Source organism: Calidris pugnax, unplaced genomic scaffold (genome assembly GCF_001431845.1).
Source record: "Calidris pugnax isolate Ruff unplaced genomic scaffold, ASM143184v1 scaffold28, whole genome shotgun sequence".
NCBI lineage: Eukaryota > Metazoa > Chordata > Aves > Charadriiformes > Scolopacidae > Calidris > Calidris pugnax.
The window spans coordinates 8,067,287-8,090,196 of record NW_015090842.1 but is presented as its reverse complement, the minus strand read 5'-3'; the positions used below and the strand labels follow the sequence as shown (position 1 = coordinate 8,090,196).

At 43.9% G+C, this 22,910-nt stretch overlaps 1 protein-coding gene across 1 annotated transcript in view; it reads left to right on the top strand.

The window, feature by feature from the left end:
* The window catches only part of FOXL1 (forkhead box L1), a 44,989-nt gene extending 23,262 nt beyond the window's left edge, over positions 1–21,727 (top strand). Inside the window, exon 2 of the mRNA XM_014942146.1 lies at positions 21,601–21,727. Coding sequence (XP_014797632.1) covers positions 21,601–21,727 — 127 coding nt within the window. The remainder of the gene's footprint in view (positions 1–21,600) is intronic.
* The last annotated feature ends 1,183 nt before the right edge of the window (positions 21,728–22,910 follow it).

Sequence of the window (22,910 nt, the reverse complement as noted above, 5' to 3'; positions counted from 1 at the left end):
TTTAGAGAAAAACCAAGTTCAGGAACCTCAGAAGTGATTTCATTAAAATCAAACAGACTGCTAGTGCTTGACATAATTAAGGGTGTTTGATTTGGCTCTCGGGCAATGAAACAGCTACGCACAGAAAAGTGGTTGCAGCTTTTGTCCTAACAAATATGAAGCATCATTACTCTCTACCAGCTCAGTACCAATCCTCTTCTGTTAAAACCTTTCAAACATTTCTTATTTTTCACTTTTCCTGGCCCTGTAAAGCAAAAGAAATGTTTGACAGGTATTAATTTTGAAAACAAATGGTAGATTTTCAGATCAGCCGCTGACGAGAAAGCAGAGAAAAAGGAAATTACAGGTTGTTTTAATTGCAAATTGGGAATTTTATAAACAAAATACACACACGTATCATTTATAATCATGATCCAGGCCAGAGCAATAATTATGATAAATCCTTTGTCAACCCTACCAAGAAGTCTTTTTTGAAGGAGTAGGAAATTAATTCACATTCTAGACAATGGTTCAATAAAATGTTTTCCAGCTTCTCTGACATATGGAATTCCACATGGGCTGCAATCAGATGTTCCCCAAATCACACTTTTCCGTTGCTTAACTCCTTGACAATTTAACATAAACAAGCACTGAATTCATTAAGCTGCATTTTTTAAGCTTTCTAATTAGCTGAAACAGCTGAAGTTAGAATCTTCAAACACATGTTAAAGGCTTAATTTTCAAGACATAAACCACTGTAAGACCTGCAGTTTATTACCATTTGAGGTGTTCAGCAGAGTCATTGCTCTTCATGGTTCTGCAAAATGTAGACTTTCAATATTTTAACATAAAGTAATGAACAAACCAAGAAAATATCTAATCTTTATAATGAAAGGCATTATTGCTTTGAATTGGAAAGAGAACCATTTTGACTATGAGTTCCCTGACTACTTCTTGTCCCACCAATAATCTCTATAATGGACCCCATCCAAAACAAACCTGTAGCAACACTCTGCCGTTTTAGGAGGCATTGAACTGAGCCATGGTGGGATGTGGTTTGCTTGGCATGGATGAGTTGTGTGCCTCTTCTTTCAGATGAGATAAATCTGACCTGGGGACCAGGTGCTGTGTCCTGCCGGCGGGTTTACGTGTGAAATGTGGAGAGAGGAGGAAATAATGGGAAGTAAAGCAACATCAGCAAAACTTTCATGTGGGTTTTGTTCCCAGGAAACCACTTCCTCTGTTTGTGCGGGCTGGAACAGGGATGGGACTGCATGGGGACTCTCACTCTCAGCTAATTTAGCCAAGCCAGAAAAGCCATGGCACCCAAGTAAAAAGCGAGGAGGTATTTTTTTGTTATTTGTTTATCTGGATTCTGCTGTCATTGAATTTTTGTTGTATGGGAATTTTCACCCTCTTCTTTTCCCTTCCCTTTATTATTTTGTTTTCCTAACAAAAATTATTACAGTGAAGTAAATTTTCAAGGGTGAGCTTGAACTACAAGAAAAACCCTTGACTCTTGTGAAAGGGGAACCAATACATGGATTTACACCAGGGAGGAGCACAGTAATGCACAATTTTACTAAGATTTGGATGAATGACACAGTTCCTTAGTGGTCACTGACCCCATTGATAGCTTATCTATTAAGTACCAATCAAAGTTAAAAACCACAGCAGCTTTCTGGCAACATGTGCAACCTGCTCAGGTAAAAATGCACATATATCAATGTATATTAATATCTAGTAATGGTTGGAAGGTTGTTTTTCTTTCTATTTTTTAAAATACAAATATCTCTAGTGGGAGCAGATGAAGAGAGATCTGTGCACTCCCAGTGCTATTTGATTTCCCACATCACTGTGAATGGTATTTCTCATGGAGAACGAACCACCAACCTTGGCCAACCACCTCTTCATTCATCCAAGGGGATGGACAAGAGAGGGGCTCCATTTGATACGATCTGATTATCACCATTTCAGCTTCTGCAGTAAGGGACATTCCTCCTGACACAAAGCTCTTTTTTAACATGCACGTACCACTATGATGCTACAGAGGGAAAAAATTGACTGTCACCACATTGTGATGACATGAAGACCACAGAAGCCAAAGTAAAAGAAACCTATTATTGGCTTTATTTTCTACATGTAGGCAATGGCACAGTAAAGACTCTAAGAATATGCTTAACTGTAAGCCTGAGAGCATTTTCATTGAAATGAGAAAGTTTTCAGCTTATTGTTAAACTTTTGCATCTGCTTACAGGCTTTGCTAACTCAGCACTTCTGTGCCACTGGAGAGGCAGTTCCCGAGTACTTTTGTACAACAGAATGGGAGAATGAAGCTTAGGATGAGCTGGATCCAAGTACTGGATCACAATTTGGTGTGCAGTTAATTAGTATTAATAAATTTTCCATTGTGGAGAAGCCCTCGATGAAAGAGCTAGACCATCCCAGAACACCTGCAATGGAAAATGTATGGGCAACAAAGTTTAAAGTCGATTATCTGAATATGAGGAGGTTCTTATAAACCCCACATGATAAAAAAGAAAGAAGTGAAAATTGTCTAAATACACCAGAACATTGTTCATTATCATAAAAATCCTCCAACACAGAGGAAGGTTCCAGTTGTTTCTGAATGAAAAGAGAAGCACTTTTATGGGTGACCTTCCAGCAGCCCTACTTTGGTTCCCACTGCCACCCACAAATGAAGCATTGTTAAACCAGTAAAATTCCCTGTAAAAGCTTCAGGTTGCCTCAATCTGTAGCACCTCTGTGACAAGAGCAGTTGCAAGGGTCAGCTTGGGGACTACTGGGTGCCCTTGTCTTCAGGGGTGAAAACTTGAGAAGGTTCATGGGGAGAAGAGCGGATGGGCTGCTGTTCCTGTGGCATCTGCCAACCAGAAACTGGTGGAGGCTTTGGGAAGAGGTGCAGTGAGAAAAAAATAATTTTATAGTTCTGTAACCAGTGAATTTGTTAAAAAGAAAAAAGGTCAGGGTGTCTTGCTCTGTAAAGTCTCATTCTAGCTCATAATGCCCGTAAATTAAAAGAAGATGATGAGGAGAAATAATCCTTAAATATACCAGGAATCTCATAAATAAGAAGTGTGGGAAAAGGTGTCTGAGAAGCCTCATGTCCTGAGATGCATCTGGAAATGCACACTGTGGAGCTGGTGCCTTGGCAGGACGTGGAGCCATCGAGGCGCTGCTGAGGGCTGGGAGCAGCTGGCTTTCCTCGCTGACCAAGCATCCAACCCCTGGGGTGGTGTTGTGTCTCAGCATAAAAAAAGCTCCTGGAGTGGGAAAGGGGGTTGTGGTGGCACTACATCACCTGCCAGCTTGCAAAAAATCAAAATGGAGCCAAGCCGCATCCTGGAGCTGAAGGCTTAGCACGGTTAGTCACCGGCGACGGGAGCATCCCAAAATAAACATGTGTGTGTTTTCTGTTCCTTAGTTTGTCGGTCGTACCCCGTGTGCAGGGACAGGCTGGAACAACTTTCCTGGAGCCCCCCAGGATTTGTTTTGGAGTTAGAAGTAAGACCTTAAGTCAACCAGGAACTCTTGGAAACAGCCATGCTAGGAAAGACATGGGCAAATTGTGAGGGTAACCAAAGCTCGCTTCGGTCAGGAAAGCTGGGGAAGGTACTGTCAAAGGGAAGATCAGGACCTGAGGTTGTATCCGAGAAAGGTTCTGGCAAGCACAGGGCAAAGCAGATGCTGTTTCATCTGTACCATCCTTCCTCCTTCTTCTCCTCTCCATGGAGACGCATCCTAGCAAAAGACCAGAGGACAACTGCCAACAGCTCTTTTTAGAGCACTATTAATTTTAATCTCCTTTTCTATTCAGGAATATTGCCAGGCCATTTACTACGCTCTCAAAGTGCATTTGAGCAAATTAATTCATGAAATGTTTCTTCAGGTATTTTGCTGAGTGTCCTGATTGCAGATGGATTAGTGCAGTGAAGCTGTTTGTGTTCCTTAACTGGATGAGTGTGGGTCATTTCTGGTGTGAGGAGTTGCACTTCAGAGCATGGGATTTTATTTCCCTCCATGGGAAATAAATCCATGGGATTTTATTTGCCTCCACGTAATTCCTTATTTTCCACGGTGTGCTCAGTAATTGTCATCTGGTACTGATGTGCAGAGGCATTGATAGAATTTAAAGCTTAGAAACCAAAGACTGCCAAGGAGCATGTGCTTTCTCTGACTTTGTCTGTGCCATCGCTGGAGATGGCCCTGACCTTCCCCACCGCCTGCACCCCCTCCCCACACACAGGCTGAACTTCTGCCTTCAAAGCAGTTTTGGTTTTGTCACTCATTGTCTGCAGATCATTTTGGGCAAAAAAACCAAAGTGCCATGATGCTGAGCCTGAAACTCAGGAAATACTTAAAAGACTGTGCTTGCTTTAAAGAAAACAAAATTTCACACAACTCTTCGCTCCATTGTGTTACCCCCGTAGGCTGGAAGCATCCTGGGTGAGGCTGCTTCAGCGAGGTTTTGTGGTTTTGCTAAGAACAACAGACACGGGCTAATTACACAAATAGGCCCCGACCTCCAGCTCTGTCTGATCTCCTGTTACATCTGAGGGGTTTGGATCAGGACCAGCGCCGTGGCGTGGGCTGAGGTCCTCTTGGGCAAGATGAGGATGGGGTTTGTCACTTAACTGTGTGCCACTTGTAGTTCTGTGGGTATTTTGATAAGAAGATGCTTGGTAGGAGTTTTTGTTGTCTGAAATCACACGTTGACAAGAATAAAGGGAAAGCAAAGAACATTTCTGAGCTCTCCTTAATTATTTATTAACAACCACTCTTTCTAGAGGAAGAAAGTGCTTTAGATAAAAGATAATAGGTAGAAAAGTGTTAGCAAGAGCTCTTAACATCATGTTTGGTTTACCTGCTTAGGTTCTGTCACCTAGGGCTTTCTCCACTTAGCCATGAAAATGCAGGTGGTGGTCATCATTTTGGTGTTCAGGAAGAAAAGGGATGTCTATTACACAACTAAAGGCCTGATCCAAATCCACTGAAGTCACCAAAGCCACAGATGTCACCAAATCCATCTGTAATTATTTTCTGAAGCGAGGTCCATAACACAACCTCCAGGTACAACCCGAGCTTTGGGTGTTGAAGCTGCATCTGCTTCAAATTACAGACAGGCATTTTGCTTTTTCCTGCGTGTTAGTTCAAACAAACATCGTAAGGACTTTTGCACTGAAGAAAAATAACAAAGAAGGACTAAATAAAGTGGGAGGAAGTAGAAAATAATTAATGAGGCTGAAAAGCAAAATCAATCATTCCCTTCCTACATGACTTTTTAGTGGCTACAACTTTAAAAGTGTCTTCTGAAAAGAAAGTGAAACCATCAGTATGCTCCAAAAAACAAAGACAGCTAATAAGTGACTACAGCTTCAAATTGTAAAATATTTTGGGGAGATGATGACTTCTTTGGCTTATGCATAAACCCTACAGAACATTAAGAGTGTCCCAGAAGTTTTTACCTTCATTAAGAAACCATATGCCTTACTGGAGCAGTTTTGCAAAACCGCGAATAAAATGTAATGAGTTCAGCATTTTCATATCATTCTAATTTTCTTAGCTGATATTTGAGATAAAAGACAAAGACTGCCTTGGTTTCAGTTCAGAGGACATTCAGTACTATGGCTTCACTTTTCTGAAATACTGATCAAAGCGGAGCTGTGAAATCTTACTATCCCATTGCTAACTGCACTGTTGACTTTGTGCATACTTCCAAAATCCCTGCTTCCCCTTAGACCTTTTGACCACCTTATTAAAAGAAAAAGGCAAGATATTTGCATTTGGTACTGTTCAGTACTTTCTTCCTAGAAACAGTCTTACTACGGAGCTGAAACACGATTTTCCTGTTCTATAATTAAAAGAATAAACCTTTTCCATGGTACCTCCAAGCTTGCCCTGCTCTGAAACACGTGTGATATCATTTTGCCTACTGTGAGGGATGCAGTTCATTAACCTCGGAGACAACCCCTTCATCAAAGAAAGGGGGAAAACGACTCACCAGTTCTCCTCTCAGATTCTCCGATTATATTAATCCCAGAAGATCTGAACTTCATTTTCCTCCCATCTGGGACAAGAATCCAGCAGGGAGAAGTTCAGGGTACCCAAATGTTTCCATAACTGTCTCAGATAACTTCACGCATTTCAGCTCGGCAGCTGTGTAACCAAGCTCTGTGGTGGTGGGGCTCCCCAGCGGGTTCAACCCATCCCTGTCCCTTGGCTCTCCTGGGAGAGGGGCCATCTGTGGGGGGACCTGAAGGGTACAGGGACACCCCACCCATCATCTGATGCCAGCTGGGTGGAGATACTCCATGTCATGTTTTTCCTAATAGCCTTCTCCCTCCATAATTTAGCTTTAAAATCAATAAATCAAGGAGATGTGATGTTGGGGTCTGTGAAAGTGGCTTTCAGGCAACCTTGCCGTCTGGGAAGGGACCAGTGGGGCCAGTTAAACAGTGGGTGGTTTGAGGTGACGCTAGGAGGATGTTACTACTCTTGGGATGGTTTTATGCAGTGGCCTTGGGATTTGCAGACCGACGGGAAACTGTAATTTTCATTCGAGCAAATTTAACATCCTGTGGACACCCTCACGGGTGGGGGTGATGGTACAGGAGCCTGTGAGTCGTCTCAGGCGCTGGATGTCAGTGCCAGGCAGACCCCAGGAAGGCTGCCTGGGGGTCTAACATTGAGGATGGAGCATCTGCCCAGGAGTTTTGGGCACACGGGTGTCCGCACCCACAGCCGGGCACGCAGCTACACACGTGTGCAGGGGGTGGCTGGGGGAGCCGACACCGTGTTCAACTTGTTTCTGTGGTCTCTGAACTCTCAGCCTTGAAGTCAGTCTTCTTTTCTGGAGGAAAAAATAGTAGTTTTGACATTCCAAGAAATCCCAAAAGGAAAAATACTGAAAATTAAATGGGTTGGTCTCCGTCCAACTCGCTTACTCATGGGAGATAAATGATTTCGTATGCTAATGACCATTCCCTCAAATCTCTGACATTTTCTTACAATGTACTTAAGTACAGTTTGTTTTGCTTTCTGTCTCCACAACAATTACAAAGATTTATATTTTATTGCTCCGGTTATGTTTGCCAGGACCACACTTCCTTTCCTTTTTAAAGGCGCAGCGATATTGTCTGGTACGGCACACAACGGAGGTTTCTGAATAGCTAAAATGAAAATAAACAAGGCTGAACTTATCTTCTGGAAGAGGGCAGACACTTTCGCTAGGCACAGCGAAGCCAATAAAGGCTTCTGGCTCTTCTCTCCTCGACAGATCAGTACACGCAGAATCAGCAGCAGTTCATAAGCAAGACAACTCTGTCACCTTTCGTGATAACTGAAAATTAATTCCCCCCCTTCTAACGTGATTATGAACAGCTAAAACCTGCCACCTTTCAAGGCGCTTCTGGTGGTAAGGGCTAATTTCTCCGGTCTACTGTTTGGCAAAGGGGATGAATGTGCTTGGTGGAGGAGGGACTCCCGTGTTGGTGCAAGTTGGTGGAAGAACAAAGTCCCACTGTATCCAGGGGGAGGTAGCACAAACGATGATTGTTCCCAGTGACACCTTCCCCTGCCTCCTCCACCCGTCTCCCAGCCCTCCGTGTGACTCAGATCTCCGTTGAGGAGGACCGACAGGGAGGAGGAGGAGAGCTTTAGTCCGTGGCCTCCCTGCTGACTTTGCCAACCAGGATGCTGGTGCTAAATTAGCCTTGCTGGGTTAAGTCTGCAGGGAACGGAGCTGAGGTCACGATGTTTCAGACTGGAAACCAGATAATCCTGGGGCTGCAATGGCTCTTTGCCCATGGTTGTCTGAGGAGCCTTTTCCGTTGCCCTGTCTCTGCCACATCTGAGCAGCTCAGCACCACGAGAGGTGCTGAGCCCCCACCATGCTGCTGTGGCACCCCACCGCCTGCCACTAATTAGTCCTCCGTTGCACTTGAATTATTTTATACCCCATGTTGTTTTAAAAGCATAACCTCCTTGTAGCCCCAACAGCATGGCAGATAGTAGGGTCCTCAAAGAAGTCCTGCTTCACCTACTGGGACTGGCTGCCCGAGCTGTGGGCAGTGACCGTGGGAGCATTGTTAGTCCTCTGCAACACAAACCTCGTGAGGGGTGGCCGTGCGCGTGTGAATCTGCTTCACGGCTTGGTTCCAGCCAAAACCGGGCTGCTCACGATGACCTCACGGCAGGTCGGACCCAGTCTTGTTTTTACAGACAGAGGGAGAATCCACTGATTGTGGCTTTCTTGGGAATCGTTTGCAGGCCATGAGTAATGTGGACCACAGGATGAAAAAAAAAAAAAAATAAAAAAAAAAGGAGTCTTAAAAAAGAAAGAAGAAAAGACAGTAGAGTCAGTGTTTTCCCCTATGTGCTATGAACATCTTGAACAACTCCATTACCAAAAGGCTCCGTTCAAATAAGCTGTACCAGTTTGGAAGTGGACAGTCGTCTGAAAAATGATGTCCACAGATACCTCTCTTTCAGGATCGTAACAATTTGCATGGGTTTCATCAGAAAAATGCAAAGTGGCAGTGATTGCAGTCTGTGACAAATCTTTCCCTTCTCATTTAAACAGTTTAAAGTACTACACAAGCATTGGCAGTGGTTGGGAAACTTTCATAGCTAGCTGCAGCCCTTCCTAATTTCATAATTATCCCTGTCTGAAATGTGCATTATTTAAGCTAAGGAATGTGCATTGTATATCCTATAGCAAATAAAAGGGTTTATCATAATTTTTTTTACAGATTGCAATGATCGACTCAGACCCAGAAATCCAGGTTTCGATTCCTGGCCCCTTCCTTAGGCTTATCCTTTCCTTAGGAAAATCTCCTTGTGTGGTTTCGATTCCTGGCCCCTTCCTTAGGCTTCCTGTGTGACCTTGGGAAAATCTCTTTGTGCTTCCGTTTATCACTCAATAGTTTGGGAAAAGGAAATAAAAATGAGGGATATTCTTTTGTGGGATGCAAAAGACAGCTTTTTGCCAAAATTTGAATGAGAAAAAATGCTGATCACTTCCACAGCTGATGAAAGAGGAGAGGGATGCCATGAAGAATGTTGTCAAAACTTCAATAATTTCCAGTGGTTGTAAAGATATTTTGGTTTTCTCACCACTAGTCAGTCTTCTCCTGCCATTTGTTCATGGTGTCTTCCAGCAATTCCTTGTGCAGTGCTCATCGCAACAGTCTTCATCTGGTGCCAGCTGAAACATGCAGCCATAATAATGATATTTTATTTCAAAGCTTCTTTCTCTGCTCATGGCCAGAACGTCTGAGTATCTTCCACTGCGTTTCTGCTAATAATAATAATAATAATAATAATAATAATAATAATAATAATAATAATAATAATAATAATAATAATAATAATAATAATAATAATAATAATAATAATAATAATAATAATAATAATAATAATAATAATAATAATAATAATAATAATAATAATAATAATAATAATAATAATAATAATAATAATAATAATAATAATAAAAAAAAGGCAAATTGCAGAAGCATCCTCAGCTTGTGTTCAGTCTAAGGACTGCTCGTTTGAGCAGGTTTTGGGAGAAAGAGATATGATTTCCCCAGTTGGATTCTCTCTGCAGGTCAAGGTGTATTGCGGGCAAGACCCCACCAGCTTGACACGGGGGGACATGGAAGGCTCCAGCCCCACAGGCATGGAATACGATGGTGCATGGTCCCCTGTGGTGTGTCTGTGGCTTCCGTTCCCCGTCCTCCCCCTCGGTAGGAGTGTGGCCAGGCCACCAGTGTGGGCAGCCTTGCCATTTAAAAGAACAATAAAGGCTGAGCTCCTATTCCCAAAGGGAAAACGTAAATTGTAAGATCTTTCCTAAAAATATGGATTATGAAAGTGCATCCATTTCTATTGTTTTGGTGAAACATTGTGTTAACTGAACTTAATCAAACACACATTATTTGTCTCTGTGGATGAAATTCTCTGGCCCATGTTAACCAGGTCAAACCAGATGATCTAATGGTCCCTTTGGCCTTAAAATTCTCTGAAACAATGAGACATGGGTTTCATTAACGTAGCTAGACATTTGAAGGAATGAAATACGAACTACACATATCCCAATAATACATCTTTCAGATTCCTAGGCATTTGTCCATCTTTTTGCCAGACTGCAGTTTGTGGAGTGAAGCAGGGCCTTGATCTCTCTCCCTTGGGAATGAACTCCTCCTGACCCAGCTTTCACTACTGAAAGGCAGATGGATGCATGCTCTTGTAGGCCGTTTGACCATCCAAAAGCAAGTCTCTGGGGAACCTCAATCTCCTTTTCTCTCCTTTGAGTCATGGACAGTGAAAGTCCTGCTGCCCGTGACATGCATCGTGTCAAAAACTAGATCAACCCATTTTCTGCTTCTGGGCTTTAGTTCCTCCATTCTCAGTGATGACCTGCTTTGACATTGAGACAAGATGACTCCTGGAAATACAGTCACTATGTACCTTCTTGCATCTAGCACTGCTGGCTTGTCCCATATCCTTACCTTCTGCAGAACTTTGTGCTTCTCCTGGTTCATCACTGAAGAAGGGAAGGAGAACAGAAGATAGTTACAGCTTGGCAGGCATGGGGTTAAGCGTGAAGGCATTCAGCAGCGAATGCCACCAGCAACAGATGGCACCAGGGGACATTGCAGCTGTCACCTCAGGGCTGCAAGCAGCCACATCCGCATGAATCAGGCTTCTTCATCCAACTCCATCCCATCCTGACCTCCTTGCTTAATGCCTGTGGATGCACACAGCCACTGTGGAGAGCGTTCCAGCCTCCGGGAGTCGTCTAATTTGTGTGAAAGACCAAGGGAAAAACAAAAAAGGCTGCAGAAGGATCTCATTGCAAAAGCCAGCCCCCCTGCCCGGCCCGAGGCAGGCTGAGATTACAGACAATACCTTCCATATTTCTCAAAGGGAAGTGATATATCCTTCCCAAGGCAGGCCCATGACGGCTGTCATGCTTTGTGGCTGCGATGGGTATGCGATGATGTCATTTCAGAGAAGGAATCAAGGATTGGCTTCAGTTTGAGGAGGTTTAGTTGTTTTTGTGTTTTTTAAACTTTGCCTTCATTTCCTTTTTTTTTTTTTTTTTACATTCAAAATTCACCCGGAGACGTTTCCAAACCAAATCTCCCTCCAAGAGCCTTCCCTCCCCGCTCCCTCCTTCCCCGTTGTCCCGTGCTGGCGCCGGGCGCCGTATCCTTACTGGGAAATGTGCAGGTCACACGGTTTACTGTCAGCCACAGAGACCTCTTTGGCCACCGCGTGAATCACCCTGGAGAGAGTCTCATTTTCTGCACCACCTCCTGAAATGCCAGAGAAAAATAAAACCCACTGTGTGACTGAAATGAGGCATATTCTGGTCCTGTTTATTTTGTAGGCAAACAGCCACTACCAGCAAGCAGCGTTAGCTGTAGGTTCCAAAAAAATCTCCTTTACCAAGGATATTGTATGTGAAGGAGAACTGCCAGGTTCTCCAGGCTGGAATGTCTGTTTTCCAGGGAACGGGCTTTTTTGGCGCATCTTGAGCAATCTGGAGTCAGATGGCAACCAAGCCAGCGGTGCAAAGACCCCGAGCCAGCGAGACAAACGTCGCTGCTGAAAGGGGGAAAATTGGATGTAAGACGAGTCCTGAATCTCTGCCCCTCTCCCGAAACTCGTTAATCTTGTCCTGAAGGAGGAACTGACCCCGTCTTGGCCCTGTGCCCAAACCCATTTTGGCTTATCACTCAGCCAAGCCGGTCAGTCAACACCGGGAGTTTCCATCTCCGAGGATGGGCTGCAGGAAGCCCAAATCTGTCACTTCTTTCCTCTGCTTCATTAGATCCTGCCTTTCACAGGATACTGAAATCAAGGCCCCGTGTGCTCGTGGACAGATAAATCGGTTCAGACCACCAAATAATGGAAATTCAAACACAAGTGCCTATCTGTGGGTCTTAACGCTTTCACATTCTCCGGTAAAGTTTTATGAGGCAGTAAGTGCAATAATTAAGAAGAAGTTTTTAAAAAGCACCAATTAACTTCTAAAAAGGGCTCTTGGATGCAAGTCCATCATCATAAGCATGGTTTGCTGGGCCTCAGCATTATGGCCTTAATATTGGGAAGGGTTTGGATGGGGACAGCAGGACTGCTGCCAAAGGAAGGCGTCTCCCATCTCACCCATGGGAGTCGGAGCACTTTGATTAACAAGTTTCTGTAATTCAGGGTCTAAATTTTTAAAGGTAGGACTAGATGTTCAGCCACCAAAACCCATCTGCAACTTTCTAACTGGAATTGGCCTGATCTCCAGAAAGGTGAACACCCTTGAGTGGGTTTAATTGAATTTTGTAGGAACTCATAAGGCTGAGAAGGTATGTTCAGGTGGACTCGCCTTCACCAGTTGATGCAGCATTTGATCCCAAATTAAATGGTCTGATCATACCAGGTCTGGATAAAGCATCTAGAACAGTGTTCTGTTTCTGGCAGTGGTCCACAGAGGATATATGGGGAAATGTGTAAGAATAGTACAAATGTGTAATGGTACTTCTCTAAACCCTCTCACAGCCTCCAAAAGTTTTACTTGTAGGTGATTACGTGTGCTTGTGAACTTAGATCTCCTTTTGTTGGTCTGATCGCGGCAGTAGCCATGATCCCCATGATTTCAGCCATCTCTCTGTGTCCCCCTGCTATCGGGAGCAGAGATCTCCCTCTGCGGTCTCTCCCCGCTCCGTGAGATCATCGACACATTTGCACTTATGTTACCAGATTACTTAAACACGGTCCTACCTTAATCAGCAAAGTGTCAGTTCTCACACTTGGGAATGACAATTGTAGCCGTAATTTTAAAGGTATTTTTCGTCAGCAAGAAGCCAAGATCTTTTTAAAGTAGCAACATCAAGGGAATATTTGTTTAAAAAATTTTAGCAGAAGGGGCCAGCCATTTGTACACTTTATGTTTCCTTTTAACTTCAGATCCGTTTTTTGCTCTTTCAGGCAGAGTTTTCTGTGTAAGCAGTTGCTGTGTAACTCCTTTTCCTCTTCCCTGTAAATGCTGGGTACCTTATAGACCAATAAGCCACAATTGGGAATGCATTCAGAGACCATTAGTACAGGAAGTCGGGTCAAATCCAAAGAAACCATGAACCAGTAAGTTTGAAAACACCATATGAATGGCCTTTTCATACTGCTGCTTTCAGGTGGAGTTTGTTTTTGGATTAAAGGAGTTTATTCAGGTATTCACAAATATCCCAGCTCTCTGAACTGGCTGGAATGTGGAAACCTCCAAGTCATAATCAATTGCCGTAAAAGGGATTGGCATGTTCTAACTAGGGAATAGAGGGATGAAAGAGTCATAATTAGGTGACACACCTTCAAAATGGGATGAAAGACGGAAAACATCCTCAAAGACGCAAGCAAATATGAAAATCTCAAATCACCTCTTTCTTTATTTGCAATCAAGACGTTCCAAAAACCTTGGTTTCAGATGTTTTGTATGTACTGAAATCCCACATAATTTTTTTTTTTTTGCCCCCTTTGCCTGCATGGCTGGGGAATTAAAAAAAACCCCACACAACACAACTGAAATGTGACAGGACCTTATTCTCTTCCATCACAGGAGCTGCAAGAACTGGGATTGCTGCATCCTCAATAATATGAAAAAGTTTTGATGGTTGAGCTGTGGTGCCATTCCAGCCGTTGAAAATGCTACCTTGGAAAGGTGGTGCTCAGAGATACATCCACAATTTTTCCTTTTGGACACGCGAGAGGGGGAAGCTGCTGACCTGAGTTCAGCGAAAGCAGGATTAGAAATGAAAGGAGAGTAAAACAAGAGCAGTTATCACCCCAGCAATCAAACGTGGATGGAAACCATCCTTGTGGGGAGGGAAAGGGAGCACAGCATTTTTCTTATTCCTGCTGGGAGATGCATCAGGATGTTCTCCTTTCTCCCCACCTTCTTCTCACTTGAGTTTCCAGGAATGGCAAAAAGGGACCTTTTTGTGACCTGCGGGTGATGACCTTGATCTGATTCAATGAAGACCTCAATATTTCCAGCACAAGCCATATTTGGTTGTTTTCGGGGTTAACCCAGGTCATGTGTGCCAAGTGTTTTGGAGATGCAGTTTGCAACAGAGATGCTAATTACTGTTTCTGGGAAGCAGCTGACAATGGGGGTTTAGAGCACCCTTGCATGACTGTGAACTGAACATGGAGAAGTCTGATCTTTCAGCGCTCCTTAGGATCAGCTGATTTCAAACTTCAGCTGCTTTGTGTTGTTGTTAATTGGAAGCTATTGTTTCCCAGCTCAACGTTAAAAGAAACAGAAGGTTATTGGGAACTGGCAAGTTTTCTGGAAATAAGTGAAACCTTCTTCCTTTCTCATACTAAGCACACACTGTATGGTACAGCCATAAACACACATTATAAACAGCAAATATACGAGAGGAAAATCCACATTTTATACATCCTGAAGCACTTGAACATCTGAGTTCTCTATATTTAAAGAGCCATTTGGTATGGCTTCAGACATCCTTCAAAATAAAATTCGCTCCCATTCTTATTACATAGTGGTAAATATTTGGCACTTACTAACTAGTACCTTAACTACTTTTTTTATTTTTTTGCCCCATTGCGGTCCTAACCATCCCACATGGCTTACACACTCTGCTGAACCTCGCTCTTTCAAAACACTTACACAGTGTCCTTTTTCCCTCCCATAGGGGCACAGTAAGACATGTAAGGACTGGAGGGTTCAAGCATATCCTTGAAATTGGCTTTAAATATGGACTGACCCTGGCAAGCGAGCAATAGTTGAAAGGATGTTATTGCTGAAATTAATATAATAGAGTAGGATGTGTGCATTTCTGTCCAACGTTTTGGCTCTGCAAGATGCTGACCCGAAGTCCCATTTTAAATCAATGATCGTCATTCCCTATCAACAATTTTTGGGTGCAGCTGGCCAATAGTTTTTAATGGAGCGATTTTCCACCTGCACAGGAATGTTGTCTAAATTATATATGAAATGCAGTAATTTGGGAGAAATTTATAACTTCCAAAAAAGGTGAGATGTAGAATTTTGGTCTTCCAACTTCTTTTTAATAATGACAAGTCATTTTAATTTAATGCCATAGAAACATTTAATTTTGATTTTCTTCCTTTGACTCATTTGGGTCAACTTGTCCATTATGTTTAATAAGCATATTATTTTTACATTATGTTACATGCTCCCTGTGCCAACGCTGGCATGCAGGGTGGAAACTTGTCCCTTCCACTTCTCTCCATCCTTTGCGGCCGTTTCCATCTGCTCGACGCTGTTGAAACCAACTCTACTGCTTCCTTTGCTAGGGCTTTTTAAAAGATTTCTCTTGGAGATGCACTGTTGCACATTTCCAAGGCTCGGGCTGTTGTGTCCAGCTTGGCAGAAGCTGAGTGCTGTAATCGCAGCTGGTTCTTGACCTGGCTGTTAAAAATTTCCTCCATGGAGATGCTCTCCCTCCCAGCTCTGCTGCTGGGTGCTGGGGTGCTGGAGCGGTGCTGACTGTCCAGGCTTTGGCCAATGCTTGTCCCCCAGCACTGGCATGTGGCTTGAGTCCCCCCCCGGTACAGGGTCCCATTTTCCCTTCCAGCAGCAAGAGAGCAATTGCTTTTTATCTGGCAGCTCTCTCCAGCTTTACCAGTGGGTTTTCAGGGCTTGCTGTGGGACTTGTGTGTCATCCAGCGTGCATGTCCCCAGAACACTTAGATATAAAGAAGAGAGCTGGAAGAGGACGAATTCTCAAATCTCTTTGCTGGTGATGAAATCTTTCCATACTCTGCCCTGACCTCCTTGCAGTCTTTTCCCCCCTTTTTTTTTTTCTTTTTGGAAAGCAAGTAGTTTTCTGCCTAACCTTTCAGTGACTTGCCAGCTTTCACAGTCTTGTCTATTAACCACTGAGATTATAGCTGCGTTGAAAAGTCTTGCCTTTATTCTGAGGCTGCCCGTTTCTGATTTTCTTATGTTGCTAAGTTTAGGAAATGCCATGATCAGCCGTTCTAGCCTTGCTGTTACTTCCTTCTCAGGTCGGTCGGCCAATAATGCTCTGCCCAGGGAGGTGCGTGTTGGCATTTCCTGCTGCACAGGAAGCTCTTCTTATTTCTGAAGCTCTTTGGCTCTCCCAGGAGCTCCAGTTTTGGGAGTTGTCGCTATATTCTGGGGAATTTTGATTCTATAACAGCTAGGTACATGGTCAGGTTGTACAAAGAACTTATTCAAGATAAAAAAAAAAAAAAAGAGTGCTTAAATAGCAGCTTAGGTTGGATTAAGGAATACGTGATGGAAAACAAAGACGCACATTTTGTCTCAAAAGGAAATAAAAATAAATTCATACCGTGGCTGACTGTGCATTGAGATCGCTTTAATGCTGCTGGCTTTTGCACGCTGATGGCGGCTGTGCGAGTCCTTAAATAAAAAATGTTGAGATTGTGCTCATTTTAAGAGGACTTGACAAAAATGGTCTTGCTTCAAGAAAGAGAAAGTTAGAAAACAAAACAAAAAAAGTGCGGATCAGTCACCTTTCAGCTGCTGACGGTGCCCACAGAGCTGCAGAGGGTTTTGCAAGAGTTAAAAAAGAAACTCGTGGCTCCAAGCTCTGGAGTTTCTGGAAACTGAACTGGAGCAAGTGTGCTGGAGACAGCACTGTATAAGGATAATATATGCGGCTCTGTAGTATTCGTCATGCTTCCTATGGTCTCTGGAGAAGACAGCTGTCATCCATAGGTCTGTCAGCTGAGCACCTCCTTTCTCTGCTGTAAAAATCACTCTGAGAACAGAAAACTGATTAGTTTTTCCACTATTCCTAGAGTTTCTCGGGCTTTGCGGAATTAGAAAAAAGCCCTTTCTGACAGCTATTCCAACATCACTCTTTCAGAGTAGCTTTAGCTGAGCAGGGAAGGATAGTCAAGATTTGAAAAAACATGCAAGAGGCTTGGCTTTGATTTGGTGAAATCTTGCTGCTCTCACGGGCTCTGTTAGGAGATTTGAAGAATGAAGCAAGGGAGGGTCACAAGATATGATGGAAAATGATCTGATGTGAGGTTGCCAACAGGTTTGAAATAACAGATCAGTGTTCAGTGGGCTTCTGTTATGATCTCAGAGGGAAAAAAAGAAGACAAAAAAATGAATAAGACTCTAAACCACTTAAACTGAGAGGAGAAAAAGGATATGTTATAATTAAGGGCCAATCGGACCCCTGGAGCTGAATAAAACGAAGGTGAGTAGATGAACAGATAAGACAACAAGCAATTAAACCCCTCCTTGATGACAGACTTGAGTTAACTGCTGAGGAAGAGTGAAAGATGGGGTTTATTTATTGAAAGTAATTTCATTTGGGGGACATGCATCTCTCCTCCTCTGTCTTTTCTACCACTTGACCTGCGTGTTGCAATGGTGGCCCCCATCCCTCTGTCAGCTCATCTCAACAAATCACCACCAGCCTCAGAACTGGGACTTGGGGAGTGTTTGCTGGCACGCTGGTCAGTGCAGCAGCCGCGTAAATAAAAGAATGAACAAATAACTGCATGGCTTACGCATGCTTTTTCTTCCCATACTGCTGCATGGGGTGCAAAGGCAGCTGGTGCTGTTTGCAGACTTAGAGACATCATCTCAGACATCTTGCAAGGAGTCGGTCAAGCAGGTGAGGATGGCAGGAGGAGGGAATTGGGTTAAGGTAACTTTACCCCCCCCCTTACTCAACATCAGCAAATGGCACATGTGCTTCTTGCGTGATGGGAGCTGTGTCCTTCCTCGCTCCAGACATAAAGTTGCACACACAGTTCCAGCAAATGAGTGTATAAACACAGCAGGAGACAGCTATAATGTGAAAATGGCTAGGTAGGTACCTACAGAGCCATTGTGCATTCAGTCCACTGTGCTAGCTGGGCAGACTGAATAATTATATGCATTGATACGGGGAACCACTATGCAGGCAGGCTTTTTCTTTAAATGCAGACCAATGGCTTCCTGTTTTGGAAATCTTGCCTTTTCAGTGCACAAATGCATAGTTTTGTATGCGCATAATTTGTGGCTGTAATTTTAGAGGCTCATTAAATAACTTGGCTGTGGAAATCAAATTGCCTTTCATCAAAATCCAGCAAGAGCTGAACTAGTTCTGTCCATCACAGCAGCCCTTCTGGTCTTCGTTATGTGGCTGAAAAGTACAAATGCAAATGGGGCTGCGGGTCCGTAGCACAGGAGGGAGAAACAGGGTGTTGAGAAGAGGGAATGAGGCTGGCAGCAGATTTTCAATAATGAGTTGGTCATCTGAGGAGGAATGAGGACTTTTCTGTTTTTCTGCCCAGGTAAGAAAGCTAAGGAAAGCCCTGAATGGTGGGTTTGCGTGGCACTTCTCAAAACCATCTGACACATACAGGAGCCCCATGGTGCCCCTCACTGCTCAGGGGACCTTCTGCCGTCAGTACTCAGCACATCCAAGTCTGGGATGTGGGGAGTGAAAGAAACCCTTCAGGTACCATTGTGCCAACACTTCCATTTTTGTTCACTACGAGGAACAGCAGTGGACTTTTCTGGCAGGAGGTACCAGGCTCGGTGCTGTTTCTGGGATTGTTCCATTCATACTGGAGAACACTATAACCTAACTAATTTACATGCTGATAAAGTCCAGATTTATTATCCATGTAACAGTGAGGGATGAGAATGAGAAACGAATGCCTGTGAAGACTTAGATGGGAAGAAGCAGATGCTCTTTGATGTTCGACAGCATTATCCAAAGTAGAGTGGAGATACATTTTTTTTTAATTTATTTTAATCATTATATAAAAGTATTAACATGCTGCTCCTTTTCAGTCGTATTCACAGTGATACGAAAAGAAGTATGAAAGAAGGGAAATCTGCCTTTTTGCTGCAGCAGAGCTGCTTGGTTTGTACCCCAAATTCTTGCAGCTGACCAAAAACTCAGGCATTTTCTGGGGCTTTATCTTTATTCTTCACCACTAGCAGCAACACAATCTCCTTCCCTCCAGCAACCTTTTGTAATGATGTTTACTTGGAGGAGAGGTTCAAAGACACATTGGGAAAGAAGGAAAAACAAGAAGTGATTTGTAAAGTTCCTATGCCTAAAAGAAAAGTTTAAAAAAGGGAGACAAATAAAGAGACAAGACAGATGCTGTTTCCTGTGGAAGGGGAGACGGCTCTTTGGCAGCTGATGAAGAAGAGGTGGGATTCCCCCTTCCTCTGATCCCTTCCATTTGGGGTTTCAGGTGTCTTCTTCAGAAACCCAAAGGTCACGCAGGGGACAACCCGCTCACCAGAAGGGCCATGGGGCTGCCAACGTGTCAGCCATTCAAAGACCGCTGACAGAGATAAGAATGCAGGAGAGGTGTAACTTAAGTGTCATCTTATTGCTACTAGGAGCTTAGACACACTTCAAAGGCAGGCGGCGAAGAAGCGGCCGCTCCGAGAGAAGGGAGCCAAACAGGCAGGCTTGAAAGCATGATTATGACTTATCGTATTCCACCATGAATGTGTGAAAACGGGCAGGAGGGACTCTCACACTGAAAGGTAAATGGCAATGATTTAAAGAGACGCTTTTCTTCTGGCAGTGACTGCCCTACAAGTAAATCTTTAAAAACCGGAGCAGCCTCCTGAAGGGAAGAAGATGCCCCGTCTTCCAAGGCATTGGCAGGCTGCTCTCTACTCTAGCCCCATGTGAAAACATTAAATGCAGCAAAGGAGGCAGCCAAGAGATATTCAAGATGGGAAGGAAATCACCAGAGTGCCTTCTTCCACCGATATCAATTGGTCTGGACAGAATAATTATTTCATGTTCCCCCAAAGAAACATTGCAGCTGATGGCATGATAGAGTGCAGGACAGGAAAACTTGTTCACATTGGTGGCAAGTCACTAGCCTTCAAATCAGAGGAGCAGTATCTCCTGTTATCACACTTAATCCTGTTATCACAACTCTTAATTTCTTCCTGTCTTTTCTTTTCCCTCCCTCATTTTTTTCCAGTGTGTGCCAAGTACACCCCTCAGCATCTACAGGCCAGCCCCTGGACTTTTCAAATAGCAAAGGAAGCAGAAATGACTCCAAGCTTTTATCTATGCTTTCAAAAGAATGCAAATCAGGAAACTCAACCTTAAAAGCTCAGGCTGGAAAGAGCATCCTCCCCATTGCAAAACATTTCACCTTTAATATATTCGAACCAGCCTATGAGACCATTTCTCTTGCCAAGACAACTTTTCCTCATTAACTGTTGGGTTCCAGGAACCTCTTGGCTTACTCTGAACTTTTCAGCACTGAAGCAGAATACTAATGTCCAGATCACATAGATGAGAAATTAAATCTCATTTCAATAGCTTCGTAGATGCTAAATGCTTGTAAGTGGGAAAACCCTCTGAAAGAAACACCCCTGTACCATGGATTTCTGAAGGCAACCTGCAAAGGGGAAATCCTCGTGAGAGCACGTATCTGTGCACGGGTTGAGTTTACACCTGCCCCTGCCACCCCATGGCTCCCAGTGGAAGCATAGTCCCATGTTAATTCTGACCACCATCAATTTTAATGTGTCTTCATGCTTTTGGCTGCGAACAGGGACTGCAATTCATAGTCCCTGAGATCTTATGGAGTGGAAATTAAATCTAGATGTGATTGCTAATGACTGTCCTGGAGCTTGGCATTATACTTGATTGCTGGTGATGGGAACAAGGTTGGACCTGGACTTCTCATTAGCTTGTGTTCATTTAAGAAAACAGACAGAAAATGCTCTTCCTATCAGGCTTGTAATGATGTATCCACGCTGGCATGTACATGTCATCTGACATCCACCCTCTATCCTATTACAAGAAGCAAGCGACGGGAGGAAGGAGTTGAACAAAATGATGCCTAAGACCTGATTTCTAACTCCATACCAAGATACTTCCATGAGTCAACTGAATTTCCCTACAGGCATTTAGGAGACATCTACACACTGATTTAGAAATACAGTTCCACAGAATCACAGAATTGTTTAGGTTGGAAAAGACCTTTAAGATTATCAGGTCCAACCGTTAAGCCAGCGCTGCCAAGTCCACCACTAAACCATGTCCTTCAACATCACATCTACACATCTTTTAAAAACCTCCAGGGATGGTGACTCAGCCATTGCCCCGGGCAGCCTGTTCCAATGTTTGACAACCCTTTTGGTGAAGAATTTTTTCCTAATATCCAATCTAAACCTCCCCTGGCGCAACTTCAGGCACTTTCCTCTTGTCCTATCGCTTATTACTTGGGAGAAGAGACCGACCCCCCACCTCACTAGAACCTTCTTCCAGGGAGTTGTAGAGAGCGATAAGGTCTCCCCTCAGCCTCCTGTTCTCCAGCATCCAGTCCTAAAAATTTTGAGCAAAGCTCCTCCATACCTCAGTTTCCCTACCTGCAAAAATGGGGCAACAAATAGAAATTGTTGGTGGGCAGGTGCCTTTGCTAAACGGCCAGGGTTTGCTCACGGTGCTCGGCAGGGATTTGTGTCACAGTGGCTGAAGTGTCCATTCTGTGGAGGAGGGAGACTTTGAAACGGGGCAGGGCAGGAAGCTGTGGGAAGCCTGAGTTTAATCCGCTCCGTCTGTGAGTCAGAGCCCTAAATCTTCACATCTTCCGAGGCTTTTGCGCTGTTGCCACGTTGGCTATGGCCAGCCAGCTTTCTGGTTTGCCCGACCGACTCTATGTCAAGGCCAGTTTTCATCTTTTTCACATGTACTAAGGGGATAAAAGTGGTTGGTGTTGCTTCATCCTTTCCCAGAGAGGTACAAGGGCACCCAGTGAGAGCAGGGCTGGCTGCATCTCTATTTCCATCTAGACAGCTCTTGTCGGGGAAAAGACAAAGAGAGAGTTTGTTTAAAGTGGAGCAACACATAAACAAAGTCCATGTAAGTAAGCTGGGAATAAAAATGCCAGCAGCCAGCTCACTCTCGCTCTCAAGAAGCCTTCACATTCGTCTCATTTTTTAATCTAATTTTGCAACTGTAAAAACGTGTTGGAAATGGGAATCTGGCAAAAGCTACAGGCTCAGCCCCTCAGATAGGGAGCTGAGAATGTCTGCAACGATTAGGCGTCTATAAATCTCAGCATGCCTCTCCTAATTACTCCAACAGGAAAGCATTTAATTATGTAATCAGGATACCCTATTTGACACAGGCACCCATGTACCCCGAACACTAACCTTAACCTGGTTATCTCGCTTTGTTTCTGGACTAGTTAAATATAGCTGCAGACAGACGGATCCGTCTGCGCAAACAGAGAACACGATGTGTGGGAAAGTAACCTGGTGTTGAACCTGTACCATCGCCTTCCCCAGCTGCAAGAAGGGTTGGAGCTGTGCTTTACAGCCTCTTTCTTCCCGATCAGATGCAATTTGTTCATTTGCTGTCATTTACTTGACCAATTTGCCTTCTTCTCTTTGCCTTCTTGTGATTTGTTTCTGAGGGGTATGGCTGAGTTCATGCCACCCTTTCCTTCTACAGACTTATCCTACCCAAGCACAGCTTTTTTTTTTAGGGGACATTAGGTGCAAATAAATCCTATAACAGCCCAGTAAGGAGCGGACAAGCTTTTTTTTCGCCTTAATTCAGCCTGGAGAAGAGGAGGCTGAGGGGAGACCTTATTGGTCTCTACAACTACCTGAAAGGAGGGTGTAGAGAGGTGGGGGTCGGTCTCTTCTCCCAAGTCACAGGCGACAGGACAAGAGGAAATGGCCTCAAGTTACACCAGGGGAGGTTCAGGCTGGATATTAGGAAAAAAATTTTCACTGAAAGGGTTATCAGACGTTGGAATGGGCTGCCCAGGGAGGTGGTTGAGGCACCATCCCTGGAGGTGTTCAAAAGACGGGTTGATGTAGTGCTGGGAGGTATGGTTTAGTGATGGTGATGCTCCTTGTTTGTTGTGCG